General features: G+C 45.9%; 4 protein-coding genes across 4 annotated transcripts; 2 read left to right on the top strand and 2 right to left on the bottom strand.

The window, feature by feature from the left end:
• Nucleotides 1-194: 194 nt before the first annotated feature.
• Nucleotides 195-6,593, bottom strand: GL50803_00112784 (uncharacterized protein; the record flags this gene model as incomplete). Its single annotated transcript, XM_001704541.2, has 1 exon — nucleotides 195-6,593. One exon carries the CDS (start codon nucleotides 6,591-6,593, stop codon nucleotides 195-197), a length of 6,399 nt encoding a protein of 2,132 aa, XP_001704593.2.
• A 149-nt stretch (nucleotides 6,594-6,742) lies between these two features.
• On the top strand, nucleotides 6,743-7,606 carry GL50803_007639 (Tetratricopeptide repeat-containing protein; the record flags this gene model as incomplete). The annotated part of the gene is made up of 1 exon (XM_001704540.1): nucleotides 6,743-7,606. One exon carries the CDS (start codon nucleotides 6,743-6,745, stop codon nucleotides 7,604-7,606), a length of 864 nt encoding a protein of 287 aa, XP_001704592.1.
• An 11-nt stretch (nucleotides 7,607-7,617) lies between these two features.
• On the bottom strand, nucleotides 7,618-10,047 carry GL50803_00101866 (Kinase, NEK; the record flags this gene model as incomplete). The annotated part of the gene is made up of 1 exon (XM_001704539.1): nucleotides 7,618-10,047. One exon carries the CDS (start codon nucleotides 10,045-10,047, stop codon nucleotides 7,618-7,620), a length of 2,430 nt encoding a protein of 809 aa, XP_001704591.1.
• Nucleotides 10,048-10,148: 101 nt separating this feature from the next.
• Nucleotides 10,149-15,683, top strand: GL50803_00112787 (uncharacterized protein; the record flags this gene model as incomplete). The annotated part of the gene is made up of 1 exon (XM_001704538.1): nucleotides 10,149-15,683. The coding sequence occupies one exon, from the start codon at nucleotides 10,149-10,151 to the stop codon at nucleotides 15,681-15,683; it is 5,535 nt and encodes a 1,844-aa protein (XP_001704590.1).
• Between the last annotated feature and the right edge of the window lie 885 nt (nucleotides 15,684-16,568).

The following is a 16,568-nucleotide window of genomic DNA, read 5'->3' as shown; positions in this document are numbered from 1 at the left end:
TCACACGCCGGTTTCGGAATAATAAATAATATAGCAACTGTGTGCATTACTCCTTCACCTATAATTGTCGCTACTAGAGTCACAAGCACAGACCGGAACAAGGACATAGACACACCAAGGAGAAAGATCAATAGGAAGAGTTCAAGAGCGAACGCCACTGTTAAGTACATTTGTTTTTAGCTGTGGCCGTAGAGCTATACAAGCCCTCCCAATTCTACACGCTCGAAGGCGTTTCCTAGATCGTTAGATGTGTGTCCCGACCCCCTTTGTGGATCCGATGTAGCAGCATTACGAGTACCTCGATGAGAGCCTATAGACGGTAGACAGGAGGGAGGTTGAAGATCTGATAATTCCAATGACTTCTCTGTAGTGCTCTGTGACCGTGTAATCCGGTTTAGCGGTACAAGCTCTTCATGTATCGTAGATTTGCCGATAGATGAGTGAGGTCTGTTGCTTATACGGCTCTCTGTAGAGTTTGCACTCAGAGCAACCACAGGAGCTGTAGTATCTTGCAGAGTAGTGGGCGTCACCAGTGATGGAAGTGGGGTCTGATAAGATGAGTTTGTTCGGATAGTGGTTTGCGCATTGACTTGGGAGTTATTCTGGGCGTTAGCTCTGGATGATGCAGATCTTTGGAACACGGCAGAAGGTGTAGGCCGACTGCTGGTCTTGGAAGGAACCACCCGATCTAATGAGACTGTGTTAATCATAAACTTCATTCCCGAAATGTCTTTTCGCCTGTCTAGCTCCCTACTCCTCTCATAACCATCCCTGTTGGTAGACGGTGGCTTGATGTTGGCTTGAATAGCTTGAATAATTTTTCTGGACGAAAGGCCTTGGCTTTTTCCCTTTTTTGGTGTGTCAAGTGGGATTACTGGCGTAGTCTCAAGGGTAGGGGTTAAGTTGACCCTCTGTGTAATCAGCTGCCGCTGCACCGGGGTTGAGAAGGAAGATGGCAGCAACTTGTCTATAGATCGTGTAGTAGGAAGATTAGAGAGGTCTGCATATTGTGCTGTTTGGTCAAGACACTCAACAGTAGAAGTTAAAGGAGTTATGGCGGTGAACAGAGAGCTGGAAGCAGGACGACTTTCAGAGTTATTGTTGGTGTTACTAGCTCGAGCAGAGTCATCCTTTTCGTAAAGTGTTGATAAGTTGTTAATGCTGGACCCGTAGTCCTGAGTAGGGCCAGAATGCGATTTATGTTGAGAGCTATTGGTCTCGTTAATTAATGAACTGTTGAGAGGCATGGCCGTAGGCGGATCAGCATCGCAAGTTGAGCACATTTCATGTGCTCCATCCAGTTTAGAATCTTGATTTGCATCCACATCAGCAACAAGGCAGCAATTTCCCTCAGTGGCAATCTGTTGTAGTTGCTCATCTGTTAAATTAGGCGGAAGCTCAATGGCACTGCGGCCTATGGTGCCTAAATTGGCTGGTGTCACTAGCTCCATGGAGTGATAGCCCCGAGCACTCAAGGAATACCTATTATTTATATTAATGATTTCCTGCAGCTCTGCGTTTGCTTCTTGCCAACTAATGAACTTGCCGGGTCCCATCATGAGACTCTTTTGACCTGTCTCAGGGTCACGATTTCCGGTCGACTTTGATCTATAAAGATTGCCAAAAATAACGTTGATTATATTGGAAGTTTTTTCATTAATTTGTATTCCTCTTTCAAGGACATTTGTACGCTCAAGCAATTCAAGCTCGCTGGTTGTCAACCCACCATTGAGAGGACGCTTGGAAATCGTTAGACCGTGGAGGGACTTATTCAGAGAATTCATAAACATGCCGTGATGGTGGTAGTTATATCGTGAGACAGGTTCTTCACGGCCATAGTATTTTATTCGTAAAAATTCAGTTATCTCTGAAGGACGCGTAATAGAGTCATGAAGTCTACTATAGTGGTCACTCAGCTTTTGCATACATTGGATCCGTCGACTATTCATCTTCTCGTTTATAATTGCAGCCTCGTCGTAAAGACGCTGGTATACGTCATCTATGTTCCGTATATCTGCTGGCTTCAGTGGCAAATTTGTAAAGAGAAAGCCGTTGGCTGTAAGGCCACTCTTCTTAAGAAGAGTGTTTGCTATTTCAATTGCTACCTCCTCCTTCTTTCGCGTCCGTTCTGAAGCATATTTGTCGAAATCTTCCTCATCAACAAGCCCTTGGGGCGATTGAATTCCCTTATTAATCAGATTGACAGCCTTCTGTATTTCTGTTTTGATTTGCTCTAAAAGCTGGTGTGCGAGAGTAGCAGTCTTGTCTAGATCTTCAAGCTCCTTTTCAACTGCAATTCTCTTATCTACATTGATGTCATCTTGCTGCTCTGTGCCTACAGCAGGTTGCGGCTGTTCGGTGGAGCAAACAGATTGGTCTGGGCCCACTAGATTGACCAGATAGCTCAGTTCATTGGTTCTTGACTTGCGATCTTCTGAGGCTCCCCTTGATGCACACACAGAACCGGGCTCTGCTCTATTAATCAGGGTTGACATGTCCAAATTAACAATCCAGCCATCTGTGCAGCTAGCTGCTACTGATACAGGAACATATTCAACTTTTTCCTTGAGACGAGATGCATAACTTTCTAACGTGTCCAGGGAGCTAATAAGATTGCCTGGACCATTTTTCTGTAGGTATTTAACGAATAGTGCCTTCTTTGCCGCCAACACTCGACGTTTGTTTCGCATGAGGCGTTCTCTTGTGCGACTTCTTTGAAGATCTCTCTTAAGGGACACAAGATGCTCCAGAACCTGCTCCTGAATGAAGAGCCTAACTGCTCTGTTGAGCTTAAACTCTTTAACTTCATTTAAAAGATACTCTTGGAATCTTTCAGCACGATCGCGTGAAATGACTTGCACCACATTCTTGCACAGTGGCCGAACCTTAATGTTATTCATGATACCATTACCATTGTACGAAGCAGTATTCAGAGACGATGGCTCTCCGTTGTTAGCTTCATAAATCATTGGTAAATATCGCTTCAAAATCTCTCTGCTTCGAATAGAATATTCATGACTAGATGCTGTGTATGTAGGCTGTTCATCAACGATTTGGGTTTTAGACCTTGAGAGCTGTAAATCTATACCGTTAACTGTAACATAGCCACAGCAAGGACTGGAGGATGGACGAGGTTCCAGGTTAGGCTTATTCTGCATTGGAGATAAGGGATCAAGACATACCTCCTCAACATCAGAAGCTCTCGTGTGGATATGCCCGGCATGTGAGAAAGGGCGCTTCAGCTGCCGCATTACGACGGTGTCTTGATGCTGCTCATATGTGTTAGTTTTCCTTGAAACTAAAAAGCAACCCTCTGTACCTCCATCAGGGTGTGTGGAAATGTCAACATAAAACTCATCTGAGGAGAAGCTCAGATCAAGCTCTTGAGGCTCTTCGGAAAGCTCAGGAAGAATGGCGAAGTCAGCAATCGCTTGAGTATCCTTGCAGTAAGACGTGTAGAAAGAAGTTACATCAAGGATTCTTTTAGCCGCTATATAGGCTTGTACATCCTTAGCGCAAACAACCCGTGGATCCAAGCTACGCGACTCAATGAATGCTCTAAACGAATCTGTCAATAATAGGGTATTAAATAGCTCTGCAGGATTGTAGATAGGAATGTGATGAGAATTCCCACTCATGGCAATAAATCCATCGGAGGCAGTGCTATTTCTGAGACTTAGTGGTGTGAAGGCTTCGTCCTTGTTGCCCTCAGTAATAATTGGAACAGCAACTTCTGATTGTTTGCACGACTTAGCAATATCGTCACCCACTTGAACCGTGACCTTATCGCTTATCACTTTAGCACTCTGATTGTATAGATAATTGAATAGGTCTGGATCGTGGGCATCTGAAAACTCTAAATCGTGTATAGAATTATCTGAATACTCTATGTAATTAATAAATGAATCATCAAGGCTACTATCATACTTGAATCTGGTAGGCGTATCTGGGTCAGCACAGGGAATGGAAAGGATCCTATCTACTTCCCGCGGTGCAAGAGACGACACCAAGAGTGGTGTCAGGTCTTTGTCTATTTCCTGGCAAAGGTTCGGATTGCCCTTCCTGGCTATATTCTGCTTGAATAAGGCGTGCTCAAACTGCTGCCTATCAGAGGTGGATAGATGGGTATAGATTTGCGTGACGTCTGGGGCCAAGACTATGTTCATCTGTGGTTGAGACGACTTCAGTTGCGGTATTGTCAGGGGATCCATCGAGATAGTAGAGGCTAAATTGTCACCGAAGCGCACACGCATTGAAATTGCTGGTGAAGGAGAACCAATAGATGGATCGCGAATATAACCTTTGAAGGTGCGGCCATGCGGCGCATGCTGAGAGGAATTGCGGCGAGACTTATCTGTAAAGCTGGTTGTTTTGTCATAAATACTACGCTTTCTCGAACCCGAAGGGGTAACAAAAGGTGTTTCACCCTGGACACTGGATCGCTTGTCAGTGCTGCCTTTATGCGCTGCAGAAGCAAGGTTCATATGCTCATTCTCGTCCACTTCTGCCTCCTCTCCATCATCTATACTGTATGTAATGGCCGTAGCGTCCACATATTTGCCACAATGGGGACAAAAGATGTCTGTACCAAGGAAATTGCCAAACTCGTCATAGTATCCGCCTCCATTCTGCATAGTGTCCGGACCATAAGACGTAGATTGAAAGCGAATTGGAGTATCATGCAAGTCTGGTTGAGAAGGATCTGCTAGTGTTGAGTTCCGATGTACAGTTGACCTGTTAGACATACTATTAAGGTTAGGCATCCATCCACGACCAGGAGTCCGCATTGAAGCACTTCTAGAAGCAGTGCTTCCTTTGCTGTACATACTGGGATCAAGTAAGGGATTGAGCTGGAGCCGCTTCTCTGCAGCAATATCCCCCTCCCAGTCTATGGATCCATCACTGTCAAATGAACTATTGAACTCCTGCGGCTCCGGATTGATGTAGTTTTCAGCTATTGTTCTGTCAAGACGCTTTAATATCGTCTGTTCACTGTCTGAGTCTTTTATTTTTATTCCAAATGTTTTTAACAGTGCCTTCCTTATCCAGTAGAGCATGTCTAGTTGCTTGTCAATGGCCAAAGGTGTTGCTCGCGTTTCAAAACCGGTCATAGGATGTTCTCTGCCTCTCTTTCCGTGATCAAATTCCAAGAAGCGTTTGTACGTTAGTATCTTGCGTCTATGTTGAAGCTCATTAGCGCGATAGCGGCGCAATTCAGCGTACACGGCCTCCTTGTCTCCGCTCAGCATAGATTCTAAAATCTTTATATCACCGTTTAGCTTATCAATTAACAGATCTTTTGGCTCAAATATTGAACGTTTAGTAAAAAGATTGGTCGGGGTCTGGCCCGATAGTGGTTGAGTGTTGACCTTGTCTGGCGTAGCTGACCGCGCCTCGCCAGATAAGAAGCTTTGAAGTAGTGAATTGTCCGATAATTCTGCAAAATCAGCTTCTGTGTATGGCTTGTTTTTCTGTCGCTGAGGTGAGCGCATATCGACACCTGTCAGTTTGTAGAGGTATTTTTCCAGCTCTTCCTTTCTATAATTGGCCTTGAACGTGGCTTCATGGGCCATATTGAGCTCTTTCGTCTTACTAGACAGGTCCTGCTTAAGGAACTCAAGCATCTTCATCGAATCTTCTAGCTGCGTGATGTAGGCATTACGCCGCTGAAGCTTATCCATGAGCTGTCCACGAGTCTGTCGGATATCTAGATCGTCACAATGGAGGTCATCTGAGCTACTAGGAGAGGAGAGAGTGTCATTCCCGGCCAACATTTGCAATCGCTGCTGACTTTCCTTGGCCGTTTTCTCAAGCTCTATGGCGGATACAGCCTCCTCTATCTCCCTCTTTTTCTCGGAGCCTCTAAGTAGTATGTCTTTGAGATGCAAGGTTTGCCCATACTCAACATAATCACTACGCATGAGCTTCAACAAGAGCCTCTTAGACTTCTCTGTTTCTGCCAGATACATATCTCCAATCTTTTGTTTCTGAAAGAGCATCTCCTTCAGTCGTACAATCTCTGTTAAAAAGTTAGTCTTCTCTGCCAATTTAGCGTCGACCACAGACTTTTTGGCTAATTCGTTTATGTTGTTCATTAACTGTGATTGTGCAAAGGCTACCGTGAGATCAAAAATCTTTGACATATCGCTTTCATGTTCCTGAATGTGTTTTGAAATACAATCCACGACACAATACTCAACTTCTTTTTTAATGAAGTGGTAAAACGAAGATTGCAAAAAGGATTCAGCCTTATCGATGAATGGCTCGAAGATAGGCAAGACAGACCGGGCCTGCGTGTGGTCGGTTCGGACATCACAGTGAAGAAGTTCCTCAAACATGACATACATTTTCCGATTAGCTATGTCGGACTTCAGCTGCAGAAGAGCTGCGCTCATAATGGACGACAAATGATCGCTAATGCTCTGAGTGGCCTGAGCAAGCACCTCCTTAGCAGAGGCACCCATCATTTCAAGCTTTTTCTCGTGCTGCTCAATGTACGACTCATTTGGGTTATGCATAAGGACGCGTTGCCCGTGGCCGACTGGAGCGCGGTTCAAATCGAGCGACGGAGTTGAGAGGCTCGTAGATAACATGCTCCGCCGCCAGTTATTGGAAACCGCTTCGCTAAACGATTGCTCTGCGTCTAATTGACTATACTGCTTTCCTGGAGTGTGCGTTTTATTAAAAGAAAGAGGCACGGAGGATATAAAATTCCCATTTTTGCGGGACTGCACGCCACTGTATGGACCTTTTTGAACAGTGTTTCGAAATCTATTCTGCAGGAGATTATCGCCAGGCAGAAGCATTGATATCTAAGCTCATCAGTCACTCTCTACAGAATCAGCAATGCCCTCCTTTGGTCTTGGCGAGGTTCTTTACACTTCTTGGCTCTTCTCAGTTGCGCTGCCAATCCTACCATAGTTGCATGACCTCTTACCAATCTGCAGAACAAATCCTTCGGGAGGCCTATGGTCCAACGTCTCCTTTTCTAGCAACCGTTTACATCAATATGGGGATTGCATACATGGCTCAATCTGATCCTGTGAAGGCGCTTACTTATGCCCAGCGTGCCAAGAACATTGTAGACAAAGATCTGTCTGGGAAGTCGTCTGCCGTTCTTCAAGGGAGCATCTACCATCTAATGGGGTATGCAGCAGACATGCAAGTTGACAACAAGACGGCAAAGGATTATTATGAGCGTGCAGTTAAAGTGCGAAAGAGCACAGATCCATATAGTGATGCCTGTGGAAAGTCCAGCTATAATTTGGGATCACTGCTCCTGTCCATGCGCATGATCGAGCCAGCAGAGCAACACCTAAAGACTGCCCTACAAGTGTATCAGCACTTAGTTCAAAAGAAACCGACTGTTTATGGATTAGCACAAGCTCGAGTCCTTTACCGCTTAGCACTACTATATAAGGAAAGCAACAGACAAGCCCTCGGCGCAAAGGCGGCAGAAGCTGCTGTAGAGCAATTTAAACTTGTTAAAGACCCCAAAAGTGCAGAGTGCTTAAGCGCATCTGCTCTTTTGAATTACTTTAGATATGGAAGCTCAAGAGGAACCTCAATCGAAGAGTCGTCTTCACTAGCTCTTGATTGGTTATAGGATACTTGATATCAGCACATATCTGCTTCTAGGAGTCTTTCTGCATTCTCTAAGAAGGCAATCATATCTGCCTGACCTGCTTTAATGGCTATATCCAGTGCTTTTTCGCCGTTCTTGTTTCGAAGAAATACCTCCTTTTCTACCAGCAATGATGCTATATCTACGTATCCTGCCTCAGCGGCTATCATAAACGCAGTCACACCACTACAACCATGTTGAAAACATTGCAACCCAAGTTCTCGTTGAGCAAGAGCCTCGGCTGCCAAAGCATGATGGTTCATGACAGCAAAGCATAGCGCAGTCCAGCCATACGTCGTTACTGAGCCAGCTTCCGTGTCTATCAATAACCCTACGCTAGTTACGTCTCCAGTTGCTGCAGCCATCATAAGGGCGGTTTCTCCTCTCTCATTTGCCATCTTTCCTTCCCACTGCACCAACTGTTTCACTACGTCTGTAAACCGGTGCTTCACAGCAAGCATTAAGGCTGTGTTGCCATTTTCATCTTGCTGGCCAGCCTCAGTCTCCAAAAGACGTTGTACAGTACTTGTATGATTGTTGATGGCGGCAAACATAAGTGCTGTCTTTCCCTTGCGCCCGTCCGGAAGTAAGACATGCATGCGCCCCTCTGTGGCGAGCAGGAGTAAGACTACAGCCTCATGGTCTCGCTCTGCTGCGAGCATCAGTGCTGTCATACCATTGCAATTTCTCATCCCCGACTGCGTATCAAGGTAACGTTCAACAAGAGAAGCATTCCCTTTCACTGCTGCAATCATCAAATCAGTTGTACCACACACATCTGTGGTCGAGCTTTGCGTTTTACTGAATGTCACGTCTCTGCTCAGGGCGTTAAACGAACCTCCTACTGCGTTGTGTAGGGCCATTAGTTGCAGATTTGCGGGTTTCGTTGTCATTGACATGGATGGCAATCTTACACTAGCGGATCTAACAGAAGAACCTCCACCATTGCGCTCTAAGAACTGTGGCTTTTGTTGTAAGCAATCTTGCCCAGTATTTAGGTTGCTAAGGGTCAAGCTATCAGAGTTCATGTCCACGTTGCAATCGGAAGCATGCTTTTTTCTTAATGAGTCTGTATTTGAAACAGAAGTACTGTTATTGTTTAATATACCATTTGAGCCGATAGACTTTCTGAAACTTGATACCACGTGTTTGCAGGTTAAATTGGGAGTTTGAAGCGCAGAGGATGAAAAACTACTATGCGATCTGGCTCCATGACGTATGGTATTAGCCATCTTCGACATGGATGGGGTGTGTACAATGGAACTCGTTTTACCTTTGCTGCTTGATCTCGTGTACACTATGCTTGCGCTGGTAGGTAGTCTGGATCTGTCGATAGCACAGTTAGTCGCACCATCCGCATACGTGGACTTTGTAAGAACAACCTTACCAGCGAGATGCACGTTTCCCGAGGCTTTAGATGTCTTTAGATCAGTGTGTATATATGCAGAAACTACTGGACTGCTTGGATTCTGCAGGAATGTGACAATATCTCCACTAACCATCCCTACCAGCTTCTTGATTGAGTCCGCAACTGGTGTTGGATGGCCAGCGATCTCTGTTATGATATCGGGGTCCCAATGATGCGTCTTTTCTGCATTGCTAAGCAGTTGAAGGGATAACCTAACATCTAGTAAAGTCGGACGGGAATTATAATCGGGCTTGAGCATTTCTGAAATTAGCAGCTTCATTCCTTCGCTGACGCTGCTAGGAAGTGGAGCATATTTGCAGTTAATTATGTTATGCCTCAGAATAGCTCCCGTTTCTGCGGAGAAGCATCTCCTTGCTGCAAGGGCCTCATACAGAATGCATCCTAGAGCCCACACCTCCGATTGCTCATTATAAATGTTACTAGTAAACACCTCGGGTGCAGTATACGATATCATGTAGTCTGCTCGAGTTGATATAGAAATCTGTCCCGATGAATGCCATGAGCAAAGTCCTTTAAGTCTGATCTTTCCTGTGCTGAGTAAGAGGACAGATTTCGGCGTAAGAGCGCCCATAACGGTAGCCCCATCAAGTCCACAGGCCGAGGAGCGGAGAGCGCTCAAAGCATGTGCTATCTGAGACCCAATAGCTCGTGTCTTTTCCTCTGTACAAGGTATTCTTCTTTCCCGAGTTCTTACAAACAAGTCTTCTAATGTCCCGTCGTCACAGTATTCCATGATCAAATGGATAACGCTAGGCTTATTGTTGCGCAGCACCCTGAGGTAACGAGTGGTTAATTTTCCATCTAGCTGTTGAAACAGGTGTATTTCAGCTTCAAGCATCTGCTGCTGTTCTTGTTTGAGCTTTGATACGTCTATTTGCCTGCATGCATAATATGCACCAGAGGTTTTGCCGCGCACTTTCAGGAGACGCTCACTGGGGCGGTTGACAATATCTTCTATTATCTCAAAGTCTCTAGAAAACTCGTCAACGGACATTCTGTCAACCGCTGAGTGAATGGGAGCAAAAAATGATTAAAATTCCCATCTTTTACATTTCAGAGGAGCGTTCCTGGCTGAAATAAGAGCTTTCTAGAAACATGGCAGGGGAAGGGAGTGCAGGGGAGCAGATTGATCCCGTCATTTTGGCCCAAAGAGTAAGGAAGCTTCCTGAGGAGTATCGTGAATGCATTGATCTGATGAAGCGAGGAGACTTACCAGAAGCCTGCGTTCAACTAATTAGTTTGGGCGAAGTACACGTTCAAGAGGTTCGACAGCACAAGCACATCCTTGGAACCATGGAGGCAGCGCTTAAGGATCAAACGGAAAAGGAGCTTCTGTTAGAGCGAACACAGAATGCGCTCGAAGCTAAACTAAGCAGAATGGAGACGGAATTACGGCATCTACGTAGTCAGAATGAGGCGAAAACTACAGAATTACTCCTATTAAAGCAAACTATGGAAACTCAAAGCGCCACAATGGATGAGGCCTTTCAAGAGAATTATGATAAGTTAGAAAGATGCTTACTAGAGCGGGATGAAGAAATTAGTCGACTTCAAGAAATAATCACAGATAGAGATCGAGTTATAGCAACCAGCCAGGCGCAAGTCGCTGAGCAGAAAAAGGACCTTCAACTCATGCATGAAATCAATGAGAAAGCAATAGCGCTGTCAGCAAAAGTAGATGCGTGCATCAGAGAGCGGGCAAATATGGAAGCACTGCTTGTTGAAAAGGACACGAAGATACAGGAGCTCCATAACATCATCATAGACATGGGTGAGAAGTCTCTCCGCGACAAGCAAACCGAGGATCTGGAGATATATAAGCGTGTTGCTACAAATTCTGTCTCTCTGGGCCCCGATGTTCCACTGGAAAAGTCTATTCGATTTTCGACCCGCATAGAGGTAATAGAAGAGGGAGAAAACGGTGTCATTGAAAGAAGACAACAAGAACTCAAGAAGCGCCGACGTCGGGTATCGAAGGTCTCCTTAGGAGACTCTGGAACGTCTACCAGTGATAACGGTGGCTCAGCTTCAGCTACAGATCTTGAATATGAGTATATAGAATCCGACTCAGAATCATCCAATGACATAACTAAGGAGACAATCCATAGAAAGCCTGTCCACGCGACTACTCAGACTGAGTACAACTTGAAAATCCACAAGATCCTTCAAGTGAGCAATGAGGATGACAAAGATCTTATTATGGAGCTTAAGAGAGCCCTCCTCATCAAGATACGAGAAATCTATAAGATAAAGCTGGGGCTGGGCATTGTTAACACAGTTCAAGATGAAATTCTAAAATCGGACTTGTTTAATAGCAATGTTGTTGAAACACTTGTATTACAATCATATAGAGACGGGTTATGGGAGCAGGATCTAGAGCTAATGAGAGCGCTGACAACACAAAATTACAAACCTGTTGACAACACAGAACAACCAGACTTAAAAAATAACGAAAAGAATGAGATACATATCAATAGAAATGCAATTAAATCACTTGTTTCATTGTTGCCAGTGTCTATACCCGATAGTCTTTGGGAAATAAGATGCAATCAGGCGATGATGAGACAACACGAGCTAGAGGCAGAGATCCACCGTCTTGAGCGTTTGAATTCGCGATTGTGTGCAGATATTCATGCTATTATCACTGAGCAGGATAGCATGTACAAGCTAGTGAAGGATAACAAAGATACGCGTGGGAAACAAAAGCTTATTACATCAGTTAATAAGTCCCAAACTTCCGCTGAGGGCTCCTCTGATGCATCTACCCTGTCAACGCATAGCGCGATAGTATCCCGCATGAACACCCATATCAGCTCCATCCTCAATCCGCCGCTATCTAGCGGACACGGAGGACACCTACTGAAGATACTTAATAGCATGGTTGATTCCAAAAAGACAACAGAATTCTTCTATGATACAGCAGTCCGCTATCGCAGTATATGCTACAATGTGTTGGAGCAATTTTATTCTAAGGGCCGTCTCCCTTACCAAGGTGTGAAGGACAGCTGGTCATCTAGTCATGAACTTTCTCTATTGATTAACGATCTTACTGCTGCGCGAAACAGGATCATTATGTTTGCTGAACGGATTGATGAGTTGACAGCTGAAAATGAGCTTCTGCAGCGCCAGGTGAATCTCCAAGCCAGGATCAGTTTGCAAGACTTGTCATCGCTAGACAAAGAGGACTCAGTAGAGGCTCTATATGCTAGATGCATGGTTGCAGAGAGCTTAGCATCCATGTATTCCTCCTTGCTACTACAGGGGCATGGTCTTCGATGCAAAGAGATGGAAGAGTCCTTGCGGCTATTTAATGAGGAAAACGATCTGTTACTGACCAAGGCTATCCTTCAAACTAGCAAGCAAGCATCGTCGACTACCCAGACATCCTCTATCTCGGTTAGAAGCAGCTCCCAGCATGACTCTGCAGGCCTACAACTGGCATTTCTAAGTATAAAGCGATGTGCAGAAGCACTGCTGGAGGGAGAGGCATCTTATCGTATTTGCAACAGCCTAGCTCTCATCCTAGAAAGTGAAACGCCCACAGAGTATAGTTCTAGACTAGCTGCTGCAGGTATCATATATGATGAGGTCCCACCGCAGCAGGCAGGCCAGAATAGCGGCCCCAACTTTGTCCCGACAAAGCTTTCCGCTGTCGAGCATGCAAGAAAGTCTCTAACCCAGCAGTCAGCGTGGCAGAAAGGCCGAGCCGAAGGTGGCGTCATTATTCGCCCCAGTGAGGGCCTCCAAGCTGAGCTTCAGGCATGTTTTGCGGAATCCAAAGCATTCAATAATCTATCAGCAGATGATAAGAAAGTTGAACTAAAAGCTCTTAAATTAAGGCTTCAAGGGATGAAGTCTCGAATCTCTTCCCTTTGCGAAGGACTAGGAGAGATTATCACCTTACCTCCATTGACAGACAATATGACAGGAGATTTTTCTAGGCTAACAGTTCCTTCTACACAAGCAACCACTAATGCTGGTACTTCGTTTTTCCATCACACACTGCACGAGGATGTTTCCATGTTGGGGACCCAAGAGAATGGAATGCTCATTCTTTCATCTAGCAAGCGCATTGTAAGCGCATGCGAGAGGAGGATCTCAACCTTAGAGCAGCTTAATACTGAGCTAGCTGATAGAATTTATCGTGAGGTTACTCGCTTAAGTCTTAAGTTGGGTGCAATTCGCTTTATCTGCTGCAAGAAGGACAAAATCCGATCCAATCTTTCGAACATTCGATCATTATATACTCAGGCACTACGTTCCTTCAAGGCTACGGAAGAGAGTCTTCGTCAACAGCTCATTGAAGCAAAAGAGACAACTACAAAGCTAGAAAAGGAATTACAGTTATATTCTACGAAAAAGGAAACTTTTTCTGCTTCAGTTCAGTGTGACATTTTACAAGGAGCTGAGTATGATGCGTTAGTTGCCTCAATTAAGACATTAAAGGACGAAAAGCAAGAGCTTATGGACCAGGTCCTGGCTTTGCAAGCTGAAAACACTAGCTTACACAATGAATGTACAGACATGGCTGGTCTGCGTGTTCGGCTCCAGAAACTTTATAATGCTTACACAGGGTCTGCGCAAGGTTGTAAAGCAATTATTGAGAGCTATGCGGTGGACATTGAGAAGTGTATTCAGTACCATAGGCTCCAATCTCTTCATACAACACCCACTGAACATGGTAGAGGTGCCAGTGCTAAACTATCAAGTCCTGAGAGGCAATTTGATGTACAGGACTTGCTTTTATCAGGCGTTCGTGTAGAGCCGGAAGGTGCTACTGAGGCATGTAAGGTACGGCTTGGAGACACTCTTGGACGCGTCTTCTCTAAATTTAGTCGCATGTCCGATCGCTTTACTATATTACGTGAAAAAGTACTGCAACTCCAGCAGGAGAATGAGGATCTGAGAGAAAAGCTTTTCTCAGCTTCCATGCCTACCAAAGCCGAACAGCATCAAGTTGGGGATAATCTAGGTGAAAGACCGTCTAGCAGCCTTCAGATGTATTCTGATTCAACTGGCGATGAGAAACTTAGCTTATCATTTCTTGATCTGTTAGAAACTGCAAATGGACCGATGAGCGCGTCATCTGTTCAGAATCTTATGCGGAACAAGATAAGGCTTCTCCAGGAAGAACTGTTGTCTGCTAAGAAGCAGATCTCCGAGTTCTCTGGAAGTCAATCTGATCGCACTGCCAGCTCCATTGGATGTCAGGTTAGTCTGGTCAATTTAGACGCCCCTATGGATTCCTCTATTACAACTCCTGCAATGCTCCACTTCGTGCGGTCGCCTACATCGCTAAGAAGGAGCGACACCTTTGATAAAACGGTAACTGTATCAGTGCAGACTATGATTGTTCATACCTCCTACAAGTCTTCCCAATCAGAACTATCTCACATGGATATTGTCTCGCGAATTGAATATGAAGACTTGGCCAATAGGATGCACAATCTCTCTGCACTAAATAGCAAGGTCAACACGTCAATGCCTCCAGATGTTGCATTGTCCCTGTATACTGATAGTATCACAACCATGGCTACTGGGGTCGGAACCCAAACCCCTCGGTTTGAGTGCCAAGACTGTAAAAACATGCAAGATATGCTGACTGCAGCTCAGATAGAAGTGGAAGAACTCAAGGAAGAAATGAAAATAAAAGCTAGGGAAGCAGATTGCGAACTGCTGCAAGTGAGGGCAAAGCTAGAGTCTGCGATGGAAAGCATACAGATGAAAGTTGATAAGTGTAATATGCTAGAACGGCTTTTACGCGACGAAAATGCTAAAGTGCAAGGATTTATGCAGCAAATAGCCGATATGCAGGAGCGAGAGCGCTCTCACGAAGGTGCACTGTCCAACATTCAAGCAATGTTGAAGGCTGAACACGCTAACTCGCTGGCCAAAAAGGACAAGAAGCTCGCAGAGCTCCAGAAAAACCTTGAAGGGGTTGTCGCGGCAAACGAAAAGATGCAGGCGAAAAACAAGTCTCTACATGCAGACGTAGTCCGACTCAAGAAGGATCTCGATGCTCGACGAAGTACGCCGTCTACAAAGAGCCCTGCTGTACTTGCTAAGGCCGAAGAAGTGGAGGCCCTCAACAAAGAGCTGACTGTGGCCAAAGGCAGGATCAGAACGCTGGTTTCAGAATTACGAGCTGCCAAGCAAACCATCCAACAACAACAGAAGCAGCACGAGGCATATCACTCTCATCCTGCGCTACAGCCTTCTCCACGAGTAGACCTCCAAACACAGCCACTGCGGCCACAGTCTGCGCGTGCACCCTACACGCCCAGTGGTTCAGAGTACCGCATCCCAGCAAAAGACCGGCCGTTACCTCGATCCAATTCTGCGGGGTCGTTTACTCTCAGTAGAACCCCAGTTGATCCCGGCCCGATGCTAGCTAGCCGCGAACCAATCTCTCCGCGGCTTCCAGGCTCTATAGAACGCGCTGTTAATAGCGAGCTACGAAACATAGACTACATGATCAAGCAATATGAAAAGTATCCTAATTTAGAAGACACTGCCCCCAATCGCATATACCACGAACCGACAAGCGGGTTAATATTAGACGAATCCGATAGGCGACATCTCCTAGGCGCTCTAAGTGATGAGGATATTTCTGCGATCCTAACAATGTAAATGCGAAGTACAATCTATAATTATTTTCAAACTAAGATTGTTACAATGAAAATACTTAATCTGGCTAGGATACTAATTTACTCTCCGTGTCACCGGGGTGAGGTCACCTACTACCTGAGTGATCTCTCATGTGAGCCGCCACCACTCTCCGGTGCGGGCAGGATCAGTCCGCCTCTGCCAGCCAAGCACCCCAACTCCTATTTCTTGTCGAGGGATTCACATAGGTCACGTGTGGGTCCGTCTCAACCAGCACGGCGAGTGATTAGTGCCATCACTAGCTTCGGCCCTCGGTTGCCCTGGGGGCTCCTTGAGACCGGCCAGGAGAGAGGCCTCCTGTCCCTCCGTACTCCTACACCCAGTGTTGACCGTCGAGCCATGTTGCTTCACCAGGCCTGTCGCCTCTGTGACTGCCCCGTCGCGTCACTGTTGCTACTATGGAAGCTAAGTGCGTCGTCGACATGGGCAATGAGCGGGGTCTCTCCTCAGCTCCTGGCGAGCAGGTTCTGTCCCGCGCAGCACAGAAGCATGCTCAGGGCCCCGAGGGACCGAGTCCAAGGGTGCAGCGCGTCCCAGCCGGAGGAAGGCCCCGACGCAGCTCCTTGGAACTGTCTTGTGGAGCAAATCATGATCGTCTGCTGATCGTGGTTGTCCTGCCTCGCCCTTGGGGAAGGGCCAGGCGGAACCGTACAGAGCACGCATCCCATCCTATGGATCGCGCTGAGGATCTCGCTGAAGGCCTGTGCAAGAATCTCCGGAACGCCCTATATTCGGATGAGGATCACCCAGTGCGGTGGCGTTTCCATAGGAGATTTACTCAGACAAAGGCTAGCAACCCAGGTTCAGTGAAATAGAATAAATCTGATGCCTATTGGGGAATAGCAACTG

This window comes from Giardia intestinalis, chromosome 4, assembly GCF_000002435.2.
Source record: "Giardia intestinalis strain WB C6 chromosome 4, whole genome shotgun sequence".
Lineage (NCBI taxonomy): Eukaryota > Fornicata > Diplomonadida > Hexamitidae > Giardia > Giardia duodenalis.
This window is presented reverse-complemented; position numbering and strand designations above follow the sequence as displayed.